The 18,063-nt window shown below is 49.6% G+C and overlaps 1 protein-coding gene across 1 annotated transcript in view; it reads right to left on the bottom strand.

Annotated features, from left to right (window-relative positions):
* Window positions 1–2,531: 2,531 nt before the first annotated feature.
* Window positions 2,532–18,063, bottom strand: part of cblb (Cbl proto-oncogene B, E3 ubiquitin protein ligase) — a 43,363-nt gene continuing 27,831 nt past the window's right edge. The window contains exons 11-20 of the mRNA XM_056594843.1: window positions 16,417–16,635; window positions 16,053–16,204; window positions 15,725–15,881; window positions 13,615–13,691; window positions 11,192–11,338; window positions 10,399–10,493; window positions 9,918–10,040; window positions 8,989–9,162; window positions 7,059–7,181; window positions 2,532–4,906 (exon numbers count right to left, since the gene is read on the bottom strand). Of these exons, the coding sequence (XP_056450818.1) occupies window positions 4,581–4,906; window positions 7,059–7,181; window positions 8,989–9,162; window positions 9,918–10,040; window positions 10,399–10,493; window positions 11,192–11,338; window positions 13,615–13,691; window positions 15,725–15,881; window positions 16,053–16,204; window positions 16,417–16,635 (1,593 nt within the window). The 3' untranslated portion in view covers window positions 2,532–4,580. The remainder of the gene's footprint in view (window positions 4,907–7,058; window positions 7,182–8,988; window positions 9,163–9,917; window positions 10,041–10,398; window positions 10,494–11,191; window positions 11,339–13,614; window positions 13,692–15,724; window positions 15,882–16,052; window positions 16,205–16,416; window positions 16,636–18,063) is intronic.

Raw genomic sequence — 18,063 nt, forward strand, 5'->3', positions numbered from 1 at the left:
CTGTGCAATTATTTTTCGTCAGATTGTAAGATTGCACATATTGTACTGTTTTAAAACACAGCCTCAAGAAATGTTTTCTTGAGGCTTTTAAAAAGTAATGCTGTAGGCCTACCTGCAGTACAAAAATGAAAGGCATCAGTACTGGTAGCAAACTATTGATTTACCGTCACTTAAAGCCTCAATCAGCAATTTTTGCTCGTCTAACTTTCTTTTGATTAAATTGTGTTTTGATTGAGTCTCATGGTTCTCATATATCTGTTTGACTGCTGGCAATTGCTAAGGTTCTGAATGCATGGGATCCATGAGACTCAATCCAAACACAATTTAATCAAAATGAGGACCATGAGACCCAATCAAATCACAATTTAATCCAAACAGAAATTGCTGATTGCAGCTCGAGAACACCCTTTTAGAGATACGCCTAGTCCTGCAGGGGTGTTCTTTTTAAATGTGGTATTTCTAAATCACCATATTATTGCTATATTTGTGAGAGCGAGGATGTAAATAATGAAATACTGCTCTGAACCTTGCGAACCCCAGCTGTTAGGCTCCGGCTCCCCACGCAGAACTGTAGCTAATTAATCATCCACCTTCGCATTTATGCTCAGCCAACATGTTTTATTAAGGCAGTCACTTCATTGTCTGACTGCGATGCACTGATAGCCATCATCTTTATTGCATAAGCATTGCGTTCACATGCCATGCATTATATCGTTGTAAACATTGCTGCATAAGCATTAGGGATTATTATGAATTCAATAATATATATTCCTTCTCACAAGTCGAAATCTTTGTATAGGTTTTGACAGCTAAAACCGTGTTGAATAAAGCTGTAAAAATCCTTCCAAACACATACAATGACAGCTACTAAAAAATGAAAAAAGAACAAAATTGGATTACGCAACTTTTATTTGTTTGATTTGTGTACCACTCCATCCCAAGGACAGCATTAGCAGTAAGAGATTAGCCCTTCCATCGCAGAAGGCACAATTTAGACCAAATATAAACAGCAACTACACGAACACGGTTCTCTTGACAAATGCAAAAAACGACGTGGACATGTAATGAAGGAGGATAATCATGTTAAACCCGACCTCTAGGTAATGAGATGAGCGGATGTTAAATGAGGAGGCAACTGGTGGAAAAGGATGGACGACAGAGTGTCTTCTGCACCGAGGTTAAGTCAAGCGAAACGTGTCTGCACACTTAACACTTGCACTCGAGTTTTAACAGTCACAGTGGAGAGAAAATTGCCTCGTGATCTGTGGCATGCAAACACACAAACACAAACACACACACACAGACACAGACACACACACACACACACACACACACACACACACACACACACACACACACACACACACACACACACACACACACACACACACACACACACACACACACACACACACACACACAAATGGACAATTACAACCAATAGACATGACTTTCTTTTATTTCGTATCCATGGAAATAACATACTAAGAAAAAAGGCATTATGAATGTATAAATTAATTGCACGTTACACTTTACATATTTTGACACCGTTTTTTGTTTAGGGTATTTTTTTTGCCACAGAACGTTAAGAAAAAACTAATTATAAAAAAAAGTAACAACTGCCCTTTTTGCAATCTTAAGGCCACTTACACCAATTTCAAAGGAATGCGCCACGGGGAATTCTGACAGTGGATACAGAGATATTTTCAATCTGAAAGGATCCAAAGAAAATCGAGACACCGTGCAAAGTCAAGCTTTCAGTTGAAATGGAATGCCACATGGATTCAGCTTTGGAATATGCTAGAACTGTATAGACCGGGGAGGGCTGTCGTTGGCCGTTGGAACGGGTCCTTTAAAGTGGCTGTGCCACGCCTGGTGTAAATAAAAGGTGTGCACAACATCATGACATCAAGGGACACACTGAGGAGATTTTCTGCCACATTCTGAATACTGAAAGGACAGCACAACGGAGACAGAAAAAAATAATATATCTGTTTTGCTCGGTGGTGCTATGAACAGAGGCAACCAACATTTTGTTATTTTTTTCTTCCAAAAAGGGAAATATGACATTTTCAAATCCTCCTTTAAAATTGCTGCTTCATATAACAATGATATAAACAAACAAATACTCGATGCAGGGGCAACAGAGGGTAAACAAGATTCAAACAAGCCCTCACATATGCAAAGCAGCGAAAAACACAATTATACCAAAACAAAGAAAATGTACAGTGAATTGAGGAGTTGTAAGTATGTAGTGCTAATTAAAAAGCTGCCATAGCCCATCCAACCCGAGGGGGTTGGGTCCAAATCTTTCAGCAAAGACTTGTTATTAGCCCTATCTTACAAAACCCAAGCATAACACAATCATTGTCAGATGTATTAGATTACGGTACCACACCAGGGGAGACACACTAGGGATTCATCCACTATGAAGAGGTGGTCCGGGATTGCCGGATGCATGTTAAACTGGCGACAGCAAAAGCAGTTTAAAAATATGCTTGTGGGTGTGTGTGTGTGTGTGTGTGTGTGTGTGTGTGTGTGTGTGTGTGTGTGTGTGTGTGTGTGTGTGTGTGTGTGTGTGTGTGTGTGTGTGCACATGGCCACACCTGGTATTGAATGAACAAACATATTTAACCATCTATGATCTCACTGATTTGTCGTTTGTTCTCAAATATTAGAAAAATGACAGATCAACCCATGTGATTTCCCCTATCCAATGAAAGTAATTGATGAAGGCATTTGCAGGAACCCAACACACACACACACACACACACACACACACACACACACACACACACACACACACACACACACACACACACACACACACACACACACACACCATCACACAAATCCTAGATTCATTAAACCAGTGCTTCCCAACCTGTGGATCCAGCTCCCAGTAGAGGTCACAAATGTTTCACAGAGGGGTCTTGAAACTCTTGTTTCCATTTGGATATTAAGGCGATATATACAACGAATCCAGCTCAAATGTATTAAAAAAAGGTAGCACATAACCTCTACAACTACAGTTCAAGTTTTTTTTCGGTGGGGTCAGTTAATGCAATTGGGAGTTCGCCAGTCCTCAGTCCATGCCATGGCGGAAATGTTAAGTGATGCAATACGACTCGATGAAACGCATGAGGGTCCTCGAGGAAACCCAGACTGGGAGAGCCACTGAAGGTATAGCTGCACCAACGTGGTGCCGTGTGCATGCTGAGCGGCTTCTGGTGCAGAACCAGCGGTACCTAATGCACTGTGGCCACCTCTGCCGTACACCGGAGCAGACCCAACCACAACAACAACAGCAACAACATCAACGACAACAACAACATAGCATGGCATAGCACAGCGACGCCCTAGCAGCCTGCGGCGGCGCAGCGCTTCCAGGGAACCCAACCTGACATTTCCAAATGAACCGTCCTTTGGCAGTTAAGGGATGAACAGTCCCATGGCTATGCTCCACTCCCATCACTCAAATGCTTATAGAATGCGCGCGCACACACACACACACACACACACACACTGAGACACACACTCACACACACACACGGAGACACACACACACACACACTGGCACGTAGCTTTTGACACATACATTCAAAACCAAAGTCTCTTACGCTCTCATTCGCTCTCCACCTCCATCTATTTTTCTCTTTCTCTCTATCATTCTTTCTGTCATTATCCCTGTCCCCCGTTCTCCTTCTCTTAGCCCTTGATGGGACGAAGGAAACTAAAGCAAAAGAGTTTGTCTCCCCCTGCTGGACGTGAATTTAATAATTAACGGAAGGCCATGAACACATTTAGCATATTTCTTTTCAGTGCAGAAATGATGACTTAACCGGCTATTACACGAGGAATCAATGGAACGGCAGCAGCAGGGGAACGAGAAGGAGTCATATATATATATATACACATATATATTAATAATAAATATACATATATACACATATATATACATGTATATATATATACATATATACACATATACTTACTTATAGATACACACATACATATATACACACAGAAATATATATGTATAGATGTGTGTGTGTGTGTGTGTGTGCGCGCGTGCGCGTGTGTGTTTACATTTACAAAAAAACAGTAATTGGCAGCGTGTGTGAAATGTTGAACAAAAGAGTTGTCCTTGTGAGAGCGAAGGCAGTGCGCGTGGCCAGCCGTTTCCTGGTGATCAATCTCGCTGTCCGTTCTCACAGATATTGAAGAAAAACCCACAAAGCAACAACAGAAAACACGTCCCCGTCCACCGTCTGTCAGCGCAGAAGGTCCTCCTGTGGTCGCGCCTCACTCGCTGGTTTCCCGCCTCCGTGCCGCAGTCCGTCATCGTCAGCGCCGTCCCGACCCCCGGCCCGCTGACCGCTGGCCGCCGGCCGTACCCTCCCTGCGTCCAACGAGCACGGCTCCAGAAGCCCTTTTTGTTTTGTATTCAACCAAGGGGCACAGCTTTAACGCGTTCCCCCTCTCCCTCTGTGTGTGTGTGTGTGTGTGTGTGTGTGTGTGTGTGTGTGTGTGTGTGTGTGTGTGTGTGTGTGTGTGTCCAGACGTTGGTCCCCGCCCGTTCATCTAGACTTGGAGCCGGGCGCAACCAGGGCGAACTCTCGCAGAATGTTCCGGGCCACCTCCACCTTGTTCTGGGCGATCATCAGCGCCCGCTTCACGTCCTCGAACGAGTACCCCTCCCCCATCAGCTGGGCGATCTTGGCGTCGGCGCTCTCGCACCCCGCCGCTGACGAAGAGGAGGAGGAGGAGCAGGAGGGCGGGGGCGGCGGCGGCGGGGGGTGGTGCCCCGCGTGAGACTTCCCGTGCGGGACCTCCGGCGCCGGGGGGGCCTTGCGGGGGAAGGGCTTGGGGGGCCGGGCGGGCGCCTGCTGGAAGTCCGGAGCCCCTACGGAGGGAGGGGGGGGAGGGGGGAGAGGATGTCATCACGTCACAATAAGCAGAGCAAACCAAGAGCAATGGGAACACGTGGCGCCGTGGACACAGCAGAGGGGGGAAACCTGTTTATTGGTTAGCTGAGCGGACCCTTTGATCCACCAGAGCGGCTCACAGAGTCTCCTCGCTGCTTTAGGGCAAGGGGGGCTAAGTGGGGTCTTGTTGGAGGATGCCCACAGGTGAGGCTGCGGGGGGGGGGGTGGCTACAGGCGGATCGACCCAGTGCTTTTCGGCCGGAGGGCCAACACCCTCCCCCCTAGCCATTAGGCTAGCTGTAATCTCGGGCCCAGCAGTATAAACTACTGGTTTATACAGAACCTCTTAGGCAGACAAGACAGAGCCTGGCGTGAGGAACAAACCTAAACTGCCTTGTTTGCTGTTTTGTTAGAGAGGTATCCTACTGAAGAAAACATATTTTGGTGTTGATCTGAAACCTAACGTTTCATTACAGTTAACCACTGCCAGCCGAGTTTGGTTCGCATTTGTTACTGATTTGTGCTAGTTCGCTCCAAATCGTCGATATTCATCTCAAGATATTCATCTAAGGTCGGATTCTGAAACTACACTATCCTCAACCCTCATCAGTCATTCATCGTCGGCAATGGAACGTTTTTTTTCCGTGCAGTTCCTTGGTTTAATATGTGGGAGCCGTAACCTTGGGGCGCTTTATCTGCTCGGTCAACATTCATTAGGGGCCCCGCACCGGGCTCTGAAGTCCCCCATGCGCGGCTCCCCTTTATTAACAATTCCATGGCATGCCATCCCGGGTGACTTTGAAGTGGATTCACTGTGATTTCCTGTGAACCTGGATACATTTTATGGTTCATAATTTACCCTACAAAACTAATATTTTTTGGACCATCATAACCCCCCCACCCCCGCAAACAGTAATATTACATCTCAGGCCGGCATGAGAATCTGCATTCCCACAGAATTACTGTATACTCAAATATAAATAATAAAAAAAAATATATATATTTTTCTATTCATATTACTATAATGATAATTGATACTTAAAGGTTGAGTGATTTAAATTGCTGTTGCCACTAGTATTGAGGTTGCAGAATGCAACCAACTGAATCCCCCTCCCCCATCGGGTTAGTTTCCCACACCAATAAAATAATAACTAATGATGTAGCTGAATGTGACTGTGCACACATTTCCATTTAGAGAAAAAGGGACATTCATTTTTAATCGCACCAAGGTTGATTTTCACAGCTTTTTAGCCTGCGAATATCCAATCCCGTAGGGGCATCATTGTCCTTGTCACAATGGACACTGTGCATGTAGTAGGACGTGCAGGGGGTAACAGCCAATTTACGTTTCTCAAACACAGTCCTCTTTTTGCATCCATAGTGGTGCACTGCATTCACAGACCTATCATCATCGCTATCTGGTATGTATGGTGGATTCATCTGGATGCAGTTGGCACTACAAGCCCATACTTACTTGCGCCGTGGTACGTGAATATGTTGCCTTTGATAACATGGCGTTCCGCAGTGTTGACTTTACCCGTAAGAGTGCAAGCCTACGTCTAACTATCGAACAGGGAACCCAACCAAAATTGTACATGTCCATTGACTTTGATGTCCGCTTCAGAGAGGGTGATGTTTCTGGGATACGTGGTATAACCCTACGGTGTGTGGCTCATTTCAAATGCAACATCGCTCATTATAACTGACACAACGACGGTGCTAAAAAATAACCACAAACAGGTCGTAGCCATGGGGATAACACTGCCCAACTCCTGACTACAACTCTGAGCCCGAAACACATTTTCTTTAAAATAAGGCTCAAACTAAGGTTTACGAGAAAACAAAGCAATTCTCACTTTCATGGGATTATGCACCAATTAAAACATACTTCTGAGTGTTCCGTTTCCATTTCAAGTCTGTTCTGTTAGCTGCCACTCAATTCTACTCTCTGGCCTTTAGACCTTTAACACTGCCTGGAGCGGCTACAGGGAACACAGAGCTCCAAAACTAACCCCATGTAATCACAGGCTCTCCCGTGAGCCGGAAGCACCCTGCAGGTCCTCGCTCTCCCCCAACACGGCCGCTACTGAACCCTCGTGAGGCCAGAGTCCGAGCGCTCTCCGCTCCTACCTGGTGCGGCGGTCAGGTGTGGCTGGTCCGGGCCCTCCCTGGGGAGGTACTTGACGTGGTCCACCGCCTGCCTGCGAAGGGGGGGGAGGGGCGCCGCCCCGCTCAACATGTCCAGCACCGCCTCTGAAAGGTCATCACGTGTCATCCGTGTGTGTGTGTGTGTGTGTGTGTGTGTGTGTGTGTGTGTGTGTGTGTGTGTGTGTCATCACGCTCTCACTATCGAAAAACACGCGTGGAACAGACGATGCGGTCAGCGCCCCCCCCCCAGCGCCTCCTCTGCCGTCCTCCCCCTGGGGGGCTGGCGCTCATACTGGGTTGATATCAAACATCAACACGATAAGGAGAAGGTGATCCATGGGGACGGACGGGGAGGGGAGGCCGGGGAGACGTAGCAGCGGCAGACCACCGCAGACCCAATCTGATTTGGTGGGATCAGCGCAGCAGACACGTGGAGGTAAACACGGTCCTCTGATAAAGGCCGAGCGGGGCTCTCGTGAACACGCAGCGCTTTATCTCCCCACGCATGCCGCGCTGTCACAAGTCTTCCTGTTCGCCGCGGCCTGCATTGTTCTTTTAGGTGTGGCGGTGGGTGGTGTGGAGGTGGGTGGTGTGGAGGTGGGTGGTGTGGAGGTGGGTGGTGTGGAGGTGGGTGGTGTTGCGGTGGTGGGTGTTGAGGTGGTGGGTGGTGTGGTGGTGGGTGGTGTGGAGGAGGGTGGTGTGGAGGTGGTGGGTGTTGAGGTGGTGGGTGGTGTGGTGGTGGGTGGTGTTGAGGTGATGGGTGGTGTAGAGGTGGGTGGTGTGGAGGTGGGTGGTGTGGAGGTGGGTGGTTTTGAGGTGGTGGGTGGTGTCGAGGTGGTGGGTGGTGTGGAGGTGGGTGGTTTGGAGGTGGGTGGTTTTGAGGTGGTGGGTGGTGTGGAGGTGGGTGGTTTGGAGGTGAGTGGTTTTGAGGTGGTGGGTGGTGTCGAGGTGGTGGGTGGTGTTGAGGTGGTGGGGGGTGGTGTTGAGGTGAGTGGTGTGGAGGTGGTTGGTGGTGTCGAGGTGGGTGGTGTTGAGTTGGTGGGTGGTGTCGAGGTGGGTGGTGTCGAGGTGGGTGGTGTGGAGGTGGTGGTGTTGAGGTGGTGGGGAGTGGTGTTTTCAGGTGGGTGGTGTGGAGGTGGGTGGTGTGGAGGTGGGTGGTGTGGAGGTGGTTGGTGTTGAGGTGGGTGGTGTGGAGGTGGTGTGGAGGTGGTGGTGTGGAGGTGGTGGTGTGGAGGTGGGTGGAGTGGAGGTGGGTGGTGTGGAGGTGGTTGGTGTTGAGGTGGGTGGTGTGGAGGTGGTGTGGAGGTGGTGGTGTGGAGGTGGTGTGGAGGTGGTGGTGTGGAGGTGGAGGTGGGGGGTGGTGTGGAGGTGGTGGTGTGGAGGTGGGGGGTGGTGTGGAGGTGGGTGGTATTGAGGTGGATGGTGTTGAGGTGGTGGTGTTGAGGTGTGGTGGTGTTGTAATGGTGGTATCGAGGCGGGTGGTGTTGAGGTGGTGGGTGGTGTAGAGGTGGTGGGTGGTGTCGAGGTGGTGGGGGGTGGTGTAGAGGTGGTGGGTGGTGTGGAGGTGGTGGGAGGTGGTGTTGAGGTGGTGGGTGGTGTCGAGGTGTTGGGTGGTGGTGTCGAGGTGGTGGGTGGTGTCGAGGTGGTGGGTGGTGGGGAGGTGGTGGTGTCGAGGCGGGTGGTGTGGAGGTGGTGGTGTTGAGGTGTCGGTGTCGAGGCGGGTGGTGTTGAGGTGGTGGTGTTGAGGTGGTGGTGTCGAGGCGGGTGGTGTTGAGATGGTGGTGTTTAGGTGTCGGTGTCGAGGCGGGTGGTGTGGAGGTGGTGGTGTTGAGGTGGTGGGGGGTGGTGGTGTTGAGGTGTCGGTGTCGAGGCGGGTGGTGTTGAGGTGGGTGGGGGCTGGTGGTGCCGTTACCTGGGGTCAACAGCAGGTGCTCGTGGCCCGACGCCGGGCGGTGCGGCCGGGTGACAGCCGGGAAGGAGGCGGAGGAGGGCAGGTCGGTGCAGCTGTGGCGGAGGGGGGGCGGCGGGGGCTGCGGGGGAGGGGTGGACTGGGGGGAGGGCCGGCCGTTGAGGTGACCCTCGACCGCTGCGACCGGGGGGAGTCAGGAGAGGATAGAGAGAGAGAGGGGGCGAGGTGAGGTAGAGGGCAAGACCAGATTTCCTTTTCCTTTTTAAAGACGTTTGGGAACGTTGCAAATTAAAATTAATTAAAACGCCCCGTGGTGAATACAATTAATGAGGCACGTTAAGTAGCCTGAGACGGATCAAACGAGCAGTGAAAAAAAGGAGATACTTGCTTGTGCACAACTGTGACACGCACTTAAAGCCGTGCAAAGTTTGCCACTTGATTTAAATCTCATCAGCACTTTCCTCTTCATCATCTTCAACATCATCCTCACCCACACAATCACCACCCTCGTCATCATCATCGTCCTCACCCCCATCCTCCTCACCAACACCTTCATCATCATCCTCACCCCCACTAACACCATCACCATCCTCACCCCCACTAACACCATCACCATCCTCACCCCCACTAACACCATCACCATCCTCATCCCCACTAACACCATCACCATCCTCACCCCCACTAACACCATCACCATCCTCACCCCCACTAACACCATCACCATCCTCATCCCCACTAACACCATCACCATCCTCACCCCCACTAACACCATCACCATCCTCACCCCCACTAACACCATCACCATCCTCACCCCCACTAACACCATCACCATCCTCACCCCCACTAACACCATCACCATCCTCACCCTCACTAACACCATCACCATCCTCACCCCCACTAACACCATCACCATCCTCATCCACATCCAGTACCTTGAGGGGCCAGCAGGACGTCATAGTCTGAGGGGGTTCTGAGGTTGCGTTGGGGGCAGGGGGCGGCATGCACCGCTGCTGCTGCTGCCGGCGGCGGGGGTCTGACCAGCTCGAAGGGCCCACCTGGAGACCGGTGAAGCAATAGTGAGGAACCCTGCTGCTTTAATGGGAGCTGAGAGGCAATCAGAATCACCGGGCACTCATTTCAGTCAATCAAACAAAAACCCTCTTCTTTGGTTTCCTTTCTTGTACTTCTGTTCTATTGTCAGCGAATTGAAAGAGAACAGAAATACAGACAGGACAAAAGAAAGAAAGGTAGAATGAATGAAAGAAAGATAGAAAGAAGGAAAGAAAGAGCCTTATCGACTTGAAAACGCACAGTTGAAGGTGTGTTTCCCTAGACGTCCATAGTATTGTATACGAATGTGTACACGATAGTAGACGTATATGACAGCAGTAATATACCAGCAGGAGGACTCACCATGCTCTGGAGGCTTGACCTTCCTCTCCTCAGAAGAAGAGGAGGAGGAGGAAGAGGAGGAGGAAGGAGGCTCCGGGGACCCGTTCTCCCCATGCCTGCAAAAGGAGAGAGACCAGAAGAGAAAATAAGAGAGGAGTAAGAGAGGAGTAAGAGAGGAGTAAGAGAGGAGTAAGAGAGGAGTAAGAGAGGAGTAAGAGAGGAGTAAGAGAGGAGCAAGAGAGGAGTAAGAGAGGAGTAAGAGAGGAGTAAGAGAGGAGCGAGAGAGGAGTAAGAGATGAGTAAGAGAGGAGTAAGAGAGGAGTAAGAGAGGAGTAAGAGAGGAATAAGAGAGGAGCAAGAGAGGAGCAAGAGAGGAGTAAGAGAGGAGTAAGAGAGGAATAAGAGAGGAGCAAGAGAGGAGCAAGAGAGGAGTAAGAGAGGAGTAAGAGAGGAATAAGAGAGGAGCAAGAGAGGAGTAAGAGAGGAGTAAGAGAGGAGCAAGAGAGGAGTAAGAGAGGAGTAAGAGAGGAGTAAGAGAGGAGCAAGAGAGGAGCAAGAGAGGAGTAAGAGAGGAGTAAGAGAGGAGTAAGAGAGGAGCAAGAGAGGAGTAAGAGAGGAGTAAGAGAGGAGTAAGAGAGGAGTAAGCTCCACGCCAGGATGTGGCTGCTTCCACACCACAACGACACAATGACTAATAACTGGTCCAGGGTGCAGCACACATCGCAGGCCATGACCACATTTAACCTTCTGGTTCCACCACCCCCTGCTCCCAGAGTGCAGCGTGGGAGACGGCCTCCCCGGAGGTCTAGCCTACCTGCTGGGGGCCGATATGGAGATGCAGATAGGGGCTTGGCTGATACACAGGCTGGATGAGGGCACCTGGTACAGCGTCTCTGGCCTCTCCGGGGGGCCCCGCTCTCTCTCCCTCTCCAGCCCGCCTCTGCTGAAGTGATTCTGGGGTCTGTGGTGCGACAGTGAACAGGACCGTTAAGACAGGTCACCAGACAGGTTCTTAGTTTATTATGTTTGTCGCGGAGACGTTTGATATTGTTCCGTTTCCCGTGATCTCCGCGCAACTCGTGAACATTTTTCGCCCCCCGAGTTTAGATTTTTGGGTTTTCATGAATATTGATCTGAGCAGTGATGCCAGCTCATTGACTCTTTGTGACGCTCCCTCAACCTCTCCTTGACTAGCAGCCGCCAGCGAGCTGGGCCTGAACATGTTTAGGGAATACAAAACACAACTACGAGTCACTCTCTATTCAGACACTTCCAAGCTGCTATCTACTCAACTGTTGGCTTTGGCTTCGCCCCCTGAGAGAGAGAGAGAGAGTCAGAGTCAGATAGAGAGAGAGAGGAAAGATACAAGGTCTGAGAGAATAAATGCTGAAGAGCTTTTAAAGACTCACTGGAGAGAAAATCTAAAATAGGAATTAGAGCGCCAGCGGGGTGCGTGGGTGTGAGCGTGTGCGTGTGTGTGTTTGCATTTGCGCGTGCGTGTGTGCATACATTCCTGTGTACGAACCTGCACGTATCCCAGGTATGGAAGAGCATGTGTGTGCAAGTCAGCAGATAGCTTGTTTAGCTACAACGCTCTGTGTGTTCCAAATAATTGCCACCCCCAGGACATAGTGGCTCGTTACTCATGAGCTCCTGACTAACTATCATCAAAACTGTTTACAAAAAAAGTATATATTTATTAATATTTATCAGGGTGCGAAATTAACAGGGCCACTTGAAACAAATGAAGCTCCCATTGAATTTGGGATGGCAGGGGCAACGCTTAATGAAATTGCCCTGGAAACTACCCAAAATACCCCCCCCCCCCCCCAAGGTTGATAAGCTAATGCCGAGTGACAGACCTCCCTCTCTGCTTCGCATCCTCTACACCAGCCGACACATAATCTAATTCATCAGGGGCTAAAAGCCTGTTAGACAGCCAGTCCTGTCTTTTCTTCCTCTTTCTTTTTCTAAACAGCTCCTTCCATCGGTGCCTCGATGCTGCATTAGCTCACTGAGCAGACCTGCACTAGCATGCATACTCAAAAACCAACTGAAACACAGGCAAACTAAAAGGGCTGGACAAACATGCGGTCTCCATTGGCGGAATAATTCAGGCGCTGGACTTTAATAATTCATATACTCACCCCATTATTGCATGTAATTTTGACTTTTGGGAAAATTGGAACTGCATATATATCGTATTTTGGATCTGTTTATTTTGTCAGGTATATTATCAATCTTTACTCTCTGCATTATTTATCCCTATATATAAAGATATATATAATTTTTGCCACACATTGCTTTACCTTTCTAGAGTAGTATGGCCTACATTGGTAGTTGCCGGGGACTTAGCCCTTCAGTGGGCCTGTCTGTGAGAGTTATTCTGTGCATCGTACAATGAACACTTTTACTTGGTATTGATGCAACATAACAAAAAAGAGAGGAAAACAGTGCGCAAGGGCATGAGGAAATGCTGGAAGTCCAAGCGTGCGGTCGTGTTCTGTCATGGGGACCAGTGTGAAATTAAGTGTCATCTGGCTTCCGAGCCAGCGAGGCATGCCAGACATACATTTGGTAGGAAATGCATTTGTAGGATCCAAGAGCAACGTTATGAGTGTGCGGTCACAAAATCCCCCGGTTGGTATCCTACAATCATATTCCTTTTTGTTTCGAGAAGATGCATGATTCACATAAAAAAAAAACATTATTAATGTTGTTTTATAAATACCTACAAACATGACTCCTGCGCCAGAAAACACAACCTTATGTGCTGTTTTGTTCACGTAAAACATCTTCCTGTGTGATTCTATTTCTGGAGGTTTTAATGAATTCTAGGCACAGAGAAAAACAGTTGAGGAAACGGTGTTCTTGAATCATGCACTGAGCACTGACCTTTTGCAAAAACCTTTTTCAATTCATCTTCAAGGTGATAGACAGTCAAGCTGGTTTCCTGCTATTATTCTTAATGTACAAAGCCCCACAGTCGTGAACTGTTGCTTTCTGGCCCGTCTCTGTGTTTTGTGTGCGTGTGCACGTGTCTGAATGTCAGTTTGTGCGTGTGTGCGTACATAAATATGTATATGTGTGTGTAGGTTGTGCTGAATGTGCAGATATGGGCATTTGTCTTGGTGAATATGTTTGTGTGTCTGTGCGTCTGCCTGCGTGTGTGTGTTTATCTCCCTGAGAGAGTTGTGGTGAATTTTTGTATGTGTGTGTGTGTGTGTGTTTACTTACTTATGGCTTGTGGGTGGCGAGTGTCTGGGGGGGAGAATGTCGTAGTCATCGCTGATCTGGAAACCATTGGGGAAATGCTGCACACACACATACACACGCGCACACACACACACACACACACACACACACACACACACACACACACACACACACACACACACACCACACATTCAGCCACACACACACACACACACACAAACAGACACGCACACATTCGGCCACACAGACACACACACACACACACACACACACACACACACACACACACACAAACACACAAACAGACACGCACACATTCGGCCACACAGACACACACACACAGAGATGTTAGTATATTATTTTTGGAGAAAAGAGAAGTACTTTAAGAGAACTAGAGCACAAACGTATTGATCTGTTTGGACTGAGACTTCCTGTAAACAAAAGGTTTCCGGACAAAGGATGTCCACTCCGAAGACTTTATTATTGATATAGAAAGTAGAGGTACCATATAGTTATATGCTATGGCTAGATTCATTTAAACAAAGGGACAGAACACCCAAATTGCTTGTCTGGCAAATGTGGACCATCACAGGAATAACAAAGGACAGTAAAAATAAGAGATTGATGTTAACATTGTGCAATAATCGACAAAAGATATATCAAAAGAATGCATGCTCAATCACTTGCATGTTGAAGCACTTTGTAGAAGTTTTTTTCAATAAGTGCTATATTAACAAAGTCTATTTTTGTTAAATGTATTCTCAAATAGACAATGTCAGCAGCCTTCACACAATTCTCCCCAGAAATTACGAAATTGTTAGTTAGTTTGGCCGTTCACATGCCAGATGACCAAAAAACAACCCCAAACACACTAAGAGAAACTTATCCACCTCTAATTGCCTCAACGCCTCCCCTTGGGGGCGGGCAAAAGAGAGAGAGAGAAAATAGAGAAAAGAGAGAGAGGGAAAATAGAGAAAAGAGAGAGAGAGAGAGAGAGAGAGAGAGAGAGAGAGAGAGAGAGTGTAAGAGAGAGAGAGAGAGCAAAAGCGAGGGCGAAAGAGAGAGAAAAAGGGAGAGAGAGACAGTGAACGGGGGAGGGAAAGGCGCTGCGAGCGGGGGGGGGGGGGGGGGGGGAGCGCTGAGGTGTGATAGATAGGGCCCCGTGTTATTTTTTTTCTTTGGTTTTCTTTCCACGCGAGAGATTAACATTAATCCGCGTCGGCATCCATATTCAGGAGAGGGGAGACTGAGGGCTGCAGTGTTAGTCAGCAGAGCGCGTCTGGCAGCCCCTGGGAGCAGGAATCCTCCCCGGGTAGAGCAAATCCACGCCCGCTAAGGGGGTTAACAATCGGCCGGGCTGTTATTTCTCTATTTTTTCCTGCATGTTTTTTTGGAGTTGCAAAGTTAGCGTAGCAGACTAACTTTATCCTCACATTAAGGTCATGAATTCCCCGCCGCACTCCCCTTGTTTTTATCAAGAGCTCAAACCGCTATGAGTTTTACCGCTAACAAATAACCTTGTCAAAGAAAGCAGGTATGGATTTTAGGCTAACATTGTTTTTCCATTCTGTATTAATTATACGGAGCCGGTCGAGTACATTTTATTTTTGTAGCCCTGAATCACGACTGGAGTCTCAAAGGGCTTCGCAGGCCTTGTTTTATGACTCCAGCATTACCCTAGCCTCCTAAAGAGCAAAGCACCTTGAGGAGGAACTGAAAGCCAAGTTATTAGCTGAAACTCAGACATCAGACTAATGTGTGGCTGAAACTGAAAACTCCCTCCTTGCACAGCTTCTCTGTTCCTCTTTGTCAGACCTGTCAGCCGCGGCTACTGCAGCTCCGGTACAAAGTGGACGCGACACACCGAATACAAATGGCTTCTCGGTTCTAAACTCGCCAGGGAGGGGGGCTGGTGGTGGGAGGGTGGGCGATGGGGAATGGGCCGGGGCCCTCTTTAAATCTCCCCACTTGTATAGATAAACAAGGGCAGAGATTTTTCTTTGAAATGGAGGACAGTGTATCATCTAAGCCTACTCGCAACACCAGACAACACGGCGTCCATTGAAGCGAACACGGAAACAATAACCTCAGCAGCAGAAGAGGAAGTGGAAGAGCGAGGGGAGAGACAGACCTTGGAGACGTCGGGGGGGCCCGTGTGGTCCGCCCTGTGATGTGCTCGGCTCCCGCAGCCCGAGGGGAAGCTCAGCGGTCGGCCGTTGAGGCCAAGGTGGGAGGGGGGCTTTGGGGCCGTGACCACGGCGGCGGTGACGAAGGAGGAGGAGGAGGAGGAGGAGGAGGAGGAGGAGGCGGAGGAGGAGGTAGAGCAGGAATGGTCACCCCCGTCGCTCTTGTTGTGGGGGTCGCACGGGAGCGACAGGGGGTCACTGGAGGGGCCGAGGGAGGAGGAGGAAGAGGAGGAGAGGGAGGAGAGGGAGGAAGGGCAGCAGCAGGAGGAGGACGAAGAGGAGGTGGAGGGGGCCAGCCAGGAGAGGCGGGACTCGGAAGGGTGGGGATGGGGTCGCTCGGGGGGAGGTGGCGGGGGCGGGTCCCGCTGGGGGGGCGGAGGCGCGGGGAGGGGCTTGTCCTGCTTCCTGGACATGCCTGGAGACGACTGGAAGAGAGAGAGAGAGAGAGAGACAGCTGTTTATGTTTGTCCTTCACTGCGACCGGGGGACATAAGAGAGAGCAGGAGAGAGAGAGAGAGAGAGAGAGAGAGAGAGAGAGAGAGAGAGAGAGAGAGAGAGAGAGAGAGAGAGAGACAGAGAGAGTCAGACAGACAGAGACAGAGAGACAGAGACAGAGAGAGAGACCGTCTGAACAGACCTTTGGCGAGGCGGTGGGGCTGGCGGAGGGCGAGCGGCCGGCCCCCTTCTGGATCAGGTCCAGGCGGGGGGGTACGGGGGGCAGGCCCAGGTGCTGGACCCCGTAGAGGCCCACGTCGGAGCAGCCCCCCCCAGAGGCGGCCGCGTGGGCCTTCCTGCGCTGGCTCAGGGGGGAGGAGGTGGGGGACACCATGGGGGAGTTCTGCCGCTCCGCACAGTGCTGGAGGGGGGGTGGAGGGGCAGGGCAGCGGGGTTAGGGTGGGGGGTCGACTCACAGATGAGAGGTGCTTGGTTCGATTCCTCAGTGTCCAGAGGTGGGACATCCTTGAGACACCATGCCTAAGCCCAACCCCCGTGTATCTGAGTTCACTGCAGGCTGCCTCGAATGCTTTTTGAATACTTGATGAAGGTACAGCACAAATCTGATCATTTTAGTACCAATGGACCATTCATTTTTCAAGGTTATTTAAAGCTAAATAAAATAAACGATTCAAAGCCCCATTGTTGAAGACCCAGCTGGGCACCTCTGTTGATTTGTAAATGATTGTATGGAACTTGTAAGAGTGAGGCGGTGTATGACGGCAGCGTGTACGGTTACAAAGCTTTCCCAAGCTACATCGTGAGTCAGAGTGAGTTTTTACTTGCAACAAATTGCCCCTCACGCGTGACGAGAGGCACACTATTCTCCCTCGATGTGCGACTCTGACGTTTGACTCCGACTTCAAAGTCACCCCGATTCCCATCCATATTCATCATTCACCCACTTTCAACCAATCTGTCCGTCTTCATTTACCGTTCATTACTTCAACCGCTCCTGCCCCGGGTGAGGTGACACCAGGGCTGTGGTTAAACCTCGACGTGCCCTGAAGTAAAATAAAACCACCTCGACTTGGGGTACGATCCTGTCCAACCCCTGTCCCACGGAGACGGAGCAGTAGAGCAGCGTTTCAGTCCTCCCGCCTCGTCTTGAACGCAGAACCTTCCGAGTGACACATCGAGTAATGAATGGGGCTTTTCCTGGCAAGGGGATTGATTTGACTGAGGGGCGGAGGAGGAGAAGTTGGGAGGGGGCGGCCGTCTGCTTTGGCAGGCGCCGTCTCGTCTCTGATAAGAACATCTCTCCCAGACGTCTTCATTAGTCGGCTAATAGAAATTCTGTTTGTCGTGCAAATCCTTTGCCGCGTGTTGAAAATTGTTTTCGACGAAAATATTCGCAGCATATTATGCTCTGGTCGTAGTAGAATGAATATTGGTTCCTTCCTGAAAAGTAATGGATCTCCTTCCTTGATTGGTTTCAACCAACTTCACGAAGCTAGCCCAAATCTCGCAATCCGCTTATTGATTATAGGTATTAAAATTAGATATTCATATTGAGATCTTAGTCTAGACACCGGCAGCATTACGCCCAAAAAAAGGGTTTAGCGCTTCCGCGGGCCGGGTCGCATTGGACACTTCTACCGCGGCTCCCTTAAAACAACAACATTAACGCTCCTATGGAATACTTTCTACTTGAACGGTTACAACCCCTACGGCCTAAAGATGTCCAATTAGGAAACAGGGCACTCTGGATGCACCGGGCTGGAGCTGGTCCCATCTGTTGTAGAACAAGGGTGACAGACAAAGCCTCACAACAAACCCTCGACCCTCC

This window comes from Gadus chalcogrammus, chromosome 7, assembly GCF_026213295.1.
Source record: "Gadus chalcogrammus isolate NIFS_2021 chromosome 7, NIFS_Gcha_1.0, whole genome shotgun sequence".
NCBI lineage: Eukaryota > Metazoa > Chordata > Actinopteri > Gadiformes > Gadidae > Gadus > Gadus chalcogrammus.